General features: G+C 39.2%; 1 protein-coding gene across 1 annotated transcript; it reads left to right on the plus strand.

Moving 5' to 3' along the window:
- The first annotated feature begins 7,616 nt into the window (after positions 1-7,616).
- On the plus strand, positions 7,617-9,614 carry LOC122115035 (tetratricopeptide repeat protein 30A2-like). Its single transcript, XM_042688335.1, has one exon. It carries the CDS (start codon positions 7,617-7,619, stop codon positions 9,612-9,614), a length of 1,998 nt encoding a protein of 665 aa, XP_042544269.1.
- The last annotated feature ends 2,943 nt before the right edge of the window (positions 9,615-12,557 follow it).

Here is a 12,557-nt window from a genome sequence, read left to right on the forward strand (position 1 = left end):
CAGTGGAGCCCTGACAATGTCAACCATCAATCAAGTGACTGTTTGTAATTGCCTCCATCTATTTCTCCTGTCTTGAGATATCTTTCCTATTGGAGAGGGGGGTGGTCAAGATTTAGAAACTGCTGACTAATGCTAGGGGTCTTTTTTCACGACAACAAAGTGGTGAAAAGAGTGGCAGCCTCTTGGTCCAATAACCTTGAGGTTGACCTCCTGAGAGTTTGAGATATTTTTAATCCCTGTGTAAAATAATTTATAACTTCCCAAGAATGTGAGGTATGTGTGATTATCCCTACCTATTTTCCACTTTTCTATAATAGAGAAGAAGAAAATTCCCCAATCATTAGTGTTCACTATTAGAGGAATGCATTGAAAATGTGAGGCTTCTTGCAACTTCTACTTAACCAGTATGTTTGTTTCCTCAAGTCTCTTGGCATTTACAGTCAAAATGATTTCACCCTACTTTTTCTATGAGTTGTGGGTTTTTTTTTCCAGACCTGATGTTTATTCATACTACTCAGTATGTAAATAACATATGCACAATTTACAATGCAGCCAGAAATCCTAACACATACAGACAGCTTGGCATACTGTGAAAAATGCCAACAAGCACACAGTAGACCAGGACTCTATCCTATCTGGCCACTGGCTAGACTTGTTGTCTTGGGACTCAACAAGTCTCAGGTTTTTATCTGTTTAATAAAAGCACTGACATTTTTTCAGTTTTCACATGAAAGGACCAAGCTCTTTGCTTTTAAAAGTTCCTTCAGACAATTTTTACTTGTATTCCCAAAGAAAACAGAAACAAACCTGAAGAGGTCATCTTCTCACTAAAGTCAAAATGTAAAGATATATAGATATATAGATGTTAGATATAAAAAGTCTTGTTTTAAATGTGTCTAAACCTACTTCTAGAGATTACAAAAATATGATCAATATGCTTTTTAAATACACATATATTATTCACTCAGAATAATTTTAGATTATCTTATATCACAATATCTAATAAATAATATTCATTAACTTAGAGTAAATTTAGAAAATGAGTCAAGAAAAGTTAATTTGCCTCTGTTTTCATGGTTTCTTCAATGTGAGATACCTATACATTCAGGTATTTTATATTTGCAAATGTGTTGTGTTAATATTAAGTTTAAAACCTTTTATTAGTAAAATATTATTGTATTGATGTTATTGGAATTCAGTTGCTTTTTCATACTTTGGGACAGATTTGGTGGTATACACCTATAGTCCCTGCTACAAGAGCTGGGTAAAGAGACAGGCTAAAGGTTTTTCATTTCAGGCAAAGTTAGTGTAAGACTCAACCTGAAAACAAACTAAAAGACTAAGGACTTGTGGTGTGGTTTCTCATGAGTAGAATACCTGCCTGGCAAGTGTGAAGCCCTGAGTTCAATCCCTGGTAACACAAAAGAAAGAAGAAAGGGAGGGAGGGACCACACAAGAAGGAAGAGAGGGAAGGACTGAGGAAGAGAGGGAGGAAGGAATGGAGGGAGGGAAGGAAAAAAAAGAAGGGGAAGGAAGAAAAGGAAAGAAGGCAAGGAAGAAAAGGAAAGAAGGCAAGGAAGAAAAGGAAGGAGGGAGGGAGGGATAGATCATATTTTATCCACTTTAGGTCACTGAACAGAGTCAACTCAATTTACTTTGTGGCTCAATTATTTTTAAATCATTTCTCCCACTGACAAATTACAAAAAGACACAAAAAAGTATTCCCCAATAACACTGTGAAACAAGTTCCTTCATTCAGGATAGAAACCTAAACATATTTGGAAAAAATATTTAATATAAAGAAAAATGCTTACAGTATGTTCACAAAAAATTAAAATTAAGAAAAATGCTTTGGCTTGGCAAAAAAGAAAACACAAAAGGAATTCACTAAAGCAAATGAACAAAGCCTAATTTGGGATCCTAAAATCTCTGGCAGTGCCACTAGAGTAAAGTTTCATTATGTGCTCCCACATAACATTCTGAATTGTTATTCTGCAGCGTGCTATAAAGATCTCCCCAAACTCAAATGTATCAGGAATGTAAAGGTGAAGTCTGGCCACAAGAAGACCACAATTCTATAAACTTCCTAAGTGAACAATAATGGACTAAAGCACATAGATGGCAGAAACAGAAAGGGTTAGGTCTGGAGGATTTTGTGATTAGCATTTAGACTTAGTGGAGTCCGATGTTGTACTTATATTGTGTATATCACTGTCTTTTTCTTTGGCTACCAATTTTGTGTAATACACCTTTTATAATTTAATTTGAGTATCCTTGCATGTTTGCTAGTCTCTCAGCAGTGCTAAATATAAGTTGTTTATTTGGTCATTTATCTACCCCAATGTCATTGGATGGATACACTGGTTCAAAAATAAGTTCATTTTATTAAGTAGATTAACTACTTGTTGTGTAAAATGTGTTCTTTGAAGCCATCATTTATCTGTGCTCATTTTATGTGTATAAAGTGTGTATTGCAATCTTAATTTTTATTCTGCTTTAGATCTGAATCGTGTTTAGATCATTTTAAACAAAACAGCATAATGTGGAAACAGGAGACTGGGTTTTGCTGAGTCTCATTCCCTTGAGGGGAATATTGCTTTTTCTATTTTATTTTGATGTATAATAATCTAAAGTGGATCCCCTGCTGACTTTCTTTCTAATTATTATTGGTTTACACAAAAGAAGGAATATATGTCTTCAGTTGAGTTGTTTGAAGCCATTCCCTTTGTGTAGATTTCCCAGGCTGATGTTTCCTTCAAGAACACTATATTAAACACTGCTTGGCTCTTCCAAATAAATTACGGTTTTGAAACAAACTGTTTAAGAGACCTAGAAGTCTTTGTTTTTAATAAAATGCTTAATGTTTAGCTAAAGCTCTGGAATAATTGTTATTTCTTTTGAGAAGGGCTGAAAGGAGGAAGCATACATTTACATGTTGACTGTTAGTTTAGCCCATTAAGCCTGTTGTGATCTGTGATGTTTGCCTGTGTGACAGGATACAGGGACAGTAATTTTTAAATGACAAAGGTTCTTCCAATCATTGAAGGTTTTCTGGAGGTAAGAGAGTCTGCAGCCAAAAGCTGGGTTCCTATGTCGGTTGCACAGTGTTCAAATTTGCATGGGCAATTACACTGGGGGATCGCATCAATGCAGGGCCGCCAGCCACAATGACGCTATACAATTACACAATGGCTTCGGTGCTTAAACTTTAAAATTCTTACACCATTGTGCCTGTTCTATTAGAACAAACTGCAGCAAATGATCCAAAGCCAATTCAAATGACTGGTGAGGAGGTGCCCAGGGACAGAGGGAAGAGGTGCAGTGTGGCCCACTACTGGCCAATAGGAGGAATCACCAGTGCTAGCTGTGGCAACTGCAGGCTTCTTTGTGCTATGCAGTAAGCAGTTTTAAAATGAGGCTCACAATAAGAATCATCTAATTCACAGAAGGGCTTGTGAGGATTAATGAGGGAAATTAGGCAAAGCGGGCCTGGTACTAGAAGTACTACACAAACACAGGGATTTAGGGTAGCTCTTTGTTTGGATGGGTGGTTGGTTGTTTTAAAATTCCAGTATCCGCCGTTTTGCTTTCTCTGCTACTCCCTGTTATAAACCATAATGCTATTGTGCTCTTCTTGATTAATTCACACAGTAGCATCATAAATCCAAAATATATGCTACTTGATTGAAAGCAAAGCATATTCAAGAAGGAAATCTGTTAAAATATTAATAAAAGTCAAACTGCCAATGAGAGGAAACTTCCAAATAGGGTTGTGTCTCACCATCCACACATAAATGTTACCAATGTTGATTCAGTATACCATCTTTCCAAAAGTCCTGAAAGATTGAACAGATGCTGCTAAAAGTCAGTGAGCTACATTGCAATTTGGAAAATTTATTTATTTATTTTTTCCTGTTCACAGAGGGAGATGGGGTTTGGGGTATGTATGGCAGTGTAACTGCTTTCATACTGGCCACCCCAAAGATATTGTTCTGAAATCAAAGGGAAAAAGAAGTAACAACTGCACAAAATGGTTTGTGCAGAAGAACTTCCTTTTACCAAGGATGATGTTTTCCCACAGATGTGATTAGAATATTCATGAATTAACAATGTTTGCCTATAGGAGGTGTTCACATTTTCAGTATACATAAGACAATATGATTTCCAATGAGATGCAAGAGAGAATGCTAAATACATTATACATGCAGATAGACCATAGAAGCAGATCATGTTGTATTTTGGCAAGCAGAACATAAGCATGCTCAAAAGCAAACATCATACATTTAGCTTCTATGAGTTTTGTGTAAATGAAACTCTCCAACATGGTACACATGCCTTCTTCTTATATCAAAATCTACCCTGAATCTCATACCATTTTTCTCAATCACTAATTTGTTTCTACAAATCTCTAACTCACTTCATTACAACCACTAAATACTTACCTACACTTTCTTGATATATATACTCCAAATTTTTAAGATTCTATTGCAAAAAATGATTCTTTATATTTTACAGTTTTTCACCTAGATTATCACTTTTGAGAATTTTTATCTTTAATTAAAAATTCTCTTTTTGTCTGTGTTTCTAGCAGATCAGGCAATCAAGTGACCTCAGTAGTAATCGGTGAATTAACACCAATGAAATTTAGATTGCTTGTGAATTTTTTATTATTCAATAAATTTTAACATTGTGGGTGAAAAAAGTCTTCTTTTTACTCTTCACATGGAGAAGGGGGAGGAGGAGGAGGTAGAAAAGGAGGAAGGAGGAGGAAGAAGGGGAGGGAGCAGGAGAGGAGAAGGAAGAGGAGGAGGAGGATGAAGAATCTATTCCCCAACTACCTATCAGACTAAATAAAAGTGAGTCTCTCACAGCAACAGTAATGTTCATGCCAGTTTCACAGTGTGATTGGTGCACTCATAAATGACCCTGCCCTCCAGCTGTCTAAGCTGATTTTTCTGCTTTTTTCAAGCCAAGCCTCTGGAGCAGCATCCCATGAAATAAGGAAGATAGACAGTCACTTTCTTGCCCGCATCTCCTGCCATGCTCATAGAATGGTGCCAACACAAAGAGGAGAATCTGAACTGATTTCCTACAGGGATCAAAGAAATTTGGGAATAGTAGATAGTCCTTTTATTGTGCATGTTTTAAAGTCATTTGGAATTAAATGTTTCCATGGTATAAATACAACTCTACAGAGACACAAAAGATATGAAGTATAATTTCTTGTTTTGTTATCTTACCTTAATATCATCTTATTAAAAAGAACAATCCATACACAAGTATTTAAAACTGCTGAGTTTACATTTTCAACAGACAGTTGTCAGGCAGAGAGCCTAGTCATAAAGAAGAAGACATCAGAGCCCTCCACCAACTCTCTGTTGAGTTAAAGCCCTAAAAGAGTAGGTGCACTAAGAGATAAAGTTGTAAGAAGCCTCAGAGTAGGATTGAGTTGAATTCAGCTGCCTTATGTCAGGACTTTGGATGAGCCAAAGTCTCTCTCAATCTTCTGAAATGGGTAGAGTTGTTCCTTTCTTGATATTGACATATTGAGATGCTCCTTATTTGTCTCCACCCAGGAATACAAAACTGCCAGTTCTCAGCAATAGGAAGCCTGAATATGCCACCAACTATTGCCTCTTTACTGAAGTTTCCTCCTTCCAATACTAAGTCATTAGTAGTATTCCCAATACTCACTTTCTAACATCTGCTTGAATCTGGAATTGAGGCATGGAACTTCAAAGTCTATGGTCCACACCAAGTAATCCTAAAGACGAAAAGAAAACCCATAAAATTCCCATCATACCAAAAACTAAGCCCAATGTACAGGAGATACATGTATTGAATTATTAACTATTCAACTCTTTCCTTTGGAACTTAGCTGTTTTATATCATGTTTCATCCTCTACCTACCAGTAGTTGAGAAAATTACATAAACTTTTAAACCTTCCTAGCCCACACAATTTTCATCAGTAATATGCAGATTGGAGGGTGGCTACTAAGATCGCAAATAAATGGACTATAATAGAGTGGATGTGCTATGGCTGGTGCTGCCTGTGCGATTAATAAGAAAATAGGTATGGGAAGCAATACTATCTAACAGACAGTTGAAAGGGTTGCATGAAAGTCTTTATATTATATTATGCTTTTATTGTGATCACATTTATCTTAGGTATTAACACAATGAAAAAGATAGAAGATATTAGCTTCTTATTGTGAGGTAAAGTTAGAGGACAAAAGTTTTGGATATAGTCAAGTTTGAATGCAGGGTCAGTAATACATATTTAGTAATATGTTTATAAAAAGGGGGATAGAAAAATGCTTAGAACTGATCTAAAACTGATCCTCTTCTAATACTTGTTAGGAGTCACAGCATATTTTTCTTCTTACCAGTCAACCTCTGGAAATAACCACAATTAAGAACTGCTAGTAACAGAACTATTCTCTCACAAAATTGTTGGATGTAGCAACCTGCTGGTGGTGGAAAACAGACATACAACAAAGGAGATCTCCTCAAGGCAATTTCCTTCTGCACAGAAGGGTGCCTAGCCACTCTACTCACAGTCAAGCAGGCACATACAGGTCAGTGGTCAGCTAGGATTTATCCTAATGCAAGGGGTGGCGCTGCCCCTTCTCCCTATTAGGAGTCAGGCTCACATTCTATTTGCCATTGGCTAGCAGGTGAAGGTGGGGGTGGAGTGGATCAAGGAAGCTAGAAAGCTAGAAAGTACTCTGTGAGAGCTAGAAAGTGCTCTGGGAGGAGTACTCATTCCTTTCACCTTAGCAGTGGCAAAGGATCACAGTTTGCTAAGAAAGGTGCAACTCATATTTACAGTTTGAGAAAGTTGGAAATACCAATAAAAAGTCCCTTACCACAAAAAAAGCAAACAATTCCAAGAAATTTAAGTACAAAATGGTGGTTGCGCATAAAATGGAGACATTCTAGTTTGCCAGAAAAGACTTTCTCTCACAAAATGTACTTTCATGTGACCATAACAGATATTCTAGGGAGATTTTGAGGATATAAATCATGTTTTTCACCCAGATCCTATCACTGAAACAGTGTGAAACAATACCATTGGTACAAACCTAGAATGTATAAGCCTCAATGAACTCAATGATCATTTGTGCAGACCCTGGTCTAGGAGGCATGTCATTTACTGTCGATGACCAGTTTAACAACAAGGGGGAGTCTAAATGTCGCTCTGCTATCTGCAAAACACAAAATAATACATGCACACACACACACACACACCTGGAAGAGAGACACATGACATAACACACCCCCAGGACTGTCTTTTCAGCAAGGACGATGCTTCTAGCATTCATGCCTCTAGCATGAATGCCTGCTATGTCCCAACGGGCAGTGTGAACTAAGAGGTACATATGCAAACATGGTTTCATCATATGAACAGTCCAGAGGATTTGCTTCTCTCTCCCACACCTGTCACTACACAATCAGGGGTTTTCTGACAGACAGCAAGAAAGAGAAACTCATGCCAAGGATTCCTTTTCTTTCCTAGCGCATTATTAATTCTCCAGAGTAATATCAGTACATACTTCGATTTCCGGTTGCCTTGTTGCCTTGGAAACAAGGACGCACAGCAAAACTGGCCAGTATGGCCCTACAAAATGGCGCTCGGGTCCCCAAAAGGGAGTTCACGGTGGTGGTGTACAGACTCATCCGCGACGCCCGCTACACAGAGGCCGTGCAGCTGCTGGGCGCAGAGCTGCAGCGCAGCCCCAAGAGCCGCGCCGGCCTCTCCCTGCTCGGCTACTGCTACTACCGCCTGCAGGAGTTCGCCCTGGCCGCCGAGTGCTATGAGCAGCTCGGCCAGCTCTACCCCGACATCGAGCAGTACCGCCTCTACCAGGCCCAGGCCCTGTACAAGGCCTGCCTCTACCCAGAGGCCACCCGCATCGCCTTCCTCCTCCTCGACAACCCAGCCTACCACAACCGGGTCCTGCGCCTGCAGGCTGCTATCAAGTACAGTGAGGGAGACCTGCCAGGGGCCAGGAGCCTGGTGGAGCAGCTGCTGGGTGGGGAGGCTGGCGAGGAGGGAGGGGGCGAGAATGACACTGATGGCCAGGTCAACCTGGGCTGTTTGCTCTACAAGGAGGGACACTATGAAGCTGCCTGTTCCAAGTTCTTTGCCGCCCTGCAGGCCTCGGGCTACCAGCCTGATGTGTCCTACAATCTTGCTCTGGCATGTTACAGCAACAGACACTATGGCCCTGCCCTTAAACACATTGCCAACATTATTGAGCGTGGTATTCGCCAGCACCCAGAGCTGGGTGTGGGCATGACCACTGAGGGCATCGATGTTCGCAGTGTGGGCAACACCTCAGTCCTCCACCAGACTGCTCTGGTGGAAGCCTTCAACCTCAAGGCAGCCATAGAATACCAGTTGAAAAGCTTTGATGCTGCTCAAGAGGCCCTCACTGACATGCCCCCTAGGGCAGAAGAGGAATTGGACCCTGTGACCTTGCACAACCAGGCACTCATGAACATGGACACCAGGCCTACAGAGGGCTTTGAAAAGCTACAGTTTTTGCTGCAACAGAATCCCTTTCCCCCAGAGACCTTTGGCAACCTCTTACTGCTCTACTGTAAATATGAGTATTTTGATCTGGCAGCAGATGTCCTGGCAGAGAATGCACATCTGACTTATAAATTCCTCACACCCTATCTCTATGACTTCTTGGATGCAATGATCACTTGCCAGACAGCTCCTGAAGAGGCTTTCATTAAGCTTGATGGGCTAGCAGGGATGCTGACTGAGCAGCTCCAGAGACTCACCAAACAAGTACAAGAAGCAAGACACAATAAAGATGAAAACCTTGTCAAAAAAGCATTGAATGAATATGATGATGCCCTTGAGAAGTACATTCCTGTGTTGATGGCCCAGGCAAAAATCTATTGGAACCTTGAAAATTATTCAATGGTGGAGAAGATCTTCTGCAAGTCCGTGGAATTCTGTAATGACCATGATGTGTGGAAGTTGAATGTGGCTCATATTCTTTTCATGCAGGAGGACAAATACAAAGAAGCCATTGGTTTCTATGAGCCCATAGTCAAGAAGCATTATGATAACATCCTGAATGTTAGTGCTGTTGTGTTAGCCAACCTCTGTGTTTCCTACATTATGACCAGTCAAAATGAAGAAGCTGAGGAGTTGATGAGGAAGATTGAAAAGGAAGAAGAGCACCTGTCCTATGATGACCCAGACAAGAAAATCTACCATCTCTGCATTGTGAATTTGGTGATAGGAACACTTTATTGTGCCAAAGGAAATTATGACTTTGGCATTTCTCGGATTATCAGGAGCTTGGAACCTTACAACAAAAAACTGGGAACTGATACTTGGTATTATGCCAAAAGATGCTTCTTCTCCCTATTAGAAAACATGTCCAAGCACATGATAGTGCTTTGTGACAATGTTATTGAAGAATGTGTCCAGTTTCTAGAGCATTGTGAAGTTTTTGGCAGAAACATACCTGCTGTTATAGAACAACCTCTGGAGGAAGATAGAATATATACTGGAAAGAATACAGTCACATATGAGTCTAGACAGTTAAAAGCTTTGATTTATGAAATCACCGGATGGAATATGTAGCAATGACAAGGATTTTTTTTATCATAAAAGTCCATCCCATCTTTGTATAGTATTGTTTCTATGACACCACACTTTTCACATTTTGAACTTTGTACACTTCAAAATTATTTTTTAAACAAGTGGAAAGAATTTTTCTTCAAACTTCACAAAATGAAATACAATAAAATAAACTTGAACCCTAAAATGAATTATGTAGTATATCTGGGCTTACATAATCATTTCAGGAAATTATGTGTTCTACTCCAACAACTTAGCTTCATAATTATATTAATTTGTATTTCACAAATTGTATGTAGTTGTTGGATATTTCAGCAAGGTTTTTCAATACAGATACAATGCTTTATCTAGCAAAAACTGCTGCTGTTCATGGTCTTTCTTCAAATGGACAAGATTCAGTGGAAAATTTTGCACCCAAGTAATAGCATGGTTTGTATGGTATGGAGAAAATAATAAAATGAATAAAATTTTCTCTGATTTACTTTAGTTTTTATAGTAAGTAGACTTTATGAACACAAACAGAATTATGATCTTACTGATAGCTGTCATTAGTAACCAAGGAAGGTTTGGAAGGTCAGTTTTCTTAATTTCTGTACTGATGCTGTAAATTAGGAGAGAGATATTAGTGACGGAGTTTCTTGTAGTTTTTTGGAAAAGGAAAGAATATCCTTCCTACTATTCATGACATAATCAAATTCTGCTCCTACTCAAACCACAAGTAAAATGTACAATCAGTATTCTGAAACCATATCAACATTTTGTGTTTCACTTTAACCAGTTTCATGTTTATAACCTTCCCAATCATTATTTTTTGGGGGGGAGGGCAAGTTGGTTCCCCCTGTGAACTGTTGTGTGATTGTCAATTCCAACATATCTGGCTTAGGCAAGAACATGGATTGGCTTGGTTTGTGCTTACGTTGGAAGATCTTTACTTTCAAAGAAAACTTTGGGAAGTAGAACATGGAAGAAAATTACTGAGAAACCAACAGTGCTCTGTCTGAAGAAGCAGCTGGCTGGTAACACATGTCATCTTTCAACAAGACAAAGGAATCTGATTCCCTTGTATTACCCATCCCTGGTGGAAAATAAAACCCTGCCTAGGGGCTGGGAAGGTGGCTCAGTGGTAGAGCGCTTGCCTTGCATGCTCGAGGCCCTGGGTTCGATTCCTCAGCCCCACATAAGCAAAAAGAAAAAAGCCGGGAGTGGCACTGTGGCTCAAGTGGTAGAGTGCTAGCCTTGAGCTGAAGAGCTGAGGGACAGCGCTTAGGCCCAGAGTTCAGGCCCCATGACCGGAAAAAAAAAATTTAAAAAAACAAACAAACAAAAAAAAAAACACAAAAAAACCCTGCCTAGGGAGAGCCAGCTCTGCCCAGGGAAAGGCAGCCCTGTCCTGGTGGAGGAGGACCCCCAAGGAGGGACAGCTTTGCCTGAGGCAGCCTCACCAAAAGTCTGTAAAATCTCACTGCGGGTGGGGGGGGTGGGGAGAGGTTTGTAAAAGCTTGCAGAGATTCCCAGTGACAGAAAACAATACAGCAGTGATACTCACTAGACACTATGTTGGAAATAAACTTTATAACTTGGGAGGTGAGGGGAACTGTAGGAAAAGTGAGAAAAGAGGGAGGGGCAACAGTGTTAAAAAAGAAATATACTCATTACCTTCCTTGTGTAATTGTAACCCCTTAGCACATTACCTTTTCAATAAAAAGTTTTTTTTTAAGCTGAAGTAAAATCACCATCAAAAAATATAACTTTGTCTAGCATTGTAATCTTATTTGGTGAGTATTTATTCCCAGGACTAGAAATATCATTTCATGCCTTCCTGGCTTTTAGAGTTTCTTCTAAGATGTCTGATGTAATTTTCATAACTTCCCATTATAAGTAAGTTGATCTCTTGCTCTTTAAGTTTTGAATGTTCTTTTTTTTGTTTTTGGTCTGGTCATGGGGCCTGAACTCTGGGCCTGGGCACTGTCCCTCAGCTCTTCAGCTCTTGCTCTTTTAAGTTTTGAATGTTCTTTTTTTTGTTTTTGTTTTGTTTTTGGTCTGGTCGTGGGGCCTGAACTCTGGGCCTGGGCACTGTCCCTCAGCTCTTCAGCTCAAGGCTAGCGCTCTACCACTTGAGCCACAGCGACACTTCCGGCTTTTTTCTTATGTGATGCTGAGGAATCAAACCCAGGGCCTCTGGCATGCAAGGCAAGCGCTCTACCACTGAGCCACCTTCCCAGCCCCTTGAATGTTCTTGCTTGTAAGCTACTACAGAGTATGGTGTGTAGTAGTATGATGTGTAGAATTTCTGGTTACTTGCTGTTCTAAATACATCTTGCAGTTGAATGTCCATATCTTTCTCTAGATTTGGAAATTTTTCTGCTATCATTTTATTAAATATGTTTTCTATGCTTTGAATTTGTATTACATCTTTTCCTACCCCATAAATTCTTATGTTTACTCTCACACTGATCATGTCCAAGAGTTCTCAAAAGGTATAGTCATACTTGTTTATTTTCCTACCCTTTATGGGTCTCTATAATAGTTCTTTAACCTTGTCTTCAATCCCTAATGTTCTTTCTTCTTTTTGATCTAGTCTATAGCGATTTATGGTGATTTCCACTTTGTTTTTTATTTTATGTATTGACTTTTTCATTACCAATATTTTCATTTTTTCCCTCAAAATCTCAATTTCCTTGTTGAATTTACTGTCCATTCTCATACAGATCTTTAGCAACTTCCTTACATCATTCATCTGATTGAATAAGTACTCTTTGAAAGTCGCTATCATTTTTGAAATTATATATATATATATATATATATATATATTTTTTTTTTTTTTTTGGCCGTACTGGGCTTTAAAACCTTTAAGCCTGCCTGAAGGGTAAACAAAGGAGGAGGTTGCAATGCTTGGTAAGAAATGTATGCATTATCCTACCCATGTAATTGTAACCCCACTGTACG

Source organism: Dipodomys spectabilis, unplaced genomic scaffold, assembly GCF_019054845.1.
Source record: "Dipodomys spectabilis isolate Male_0828 unplaced genomic scaffold, ASM1905484v1 ptg000115l, whole genome shotgun sequence".
Taxonomy (NCBI): Eukaryota; Metazoa; Chordata; class Mammalia; order Rodentia; family Heteromyidae; genus Dipodomys; species Dipodomys spectabilis.

What these genes read in the sequence shown, in the direction of transcription:
- LOC122115035 (XM_042688335.1), top strand. Translation starts at nt 7,617, where the DNA reads ATGGCCCTACAAAATGGCGCTCGGGTCCCCAAAAGGGAGTTCACGGTG.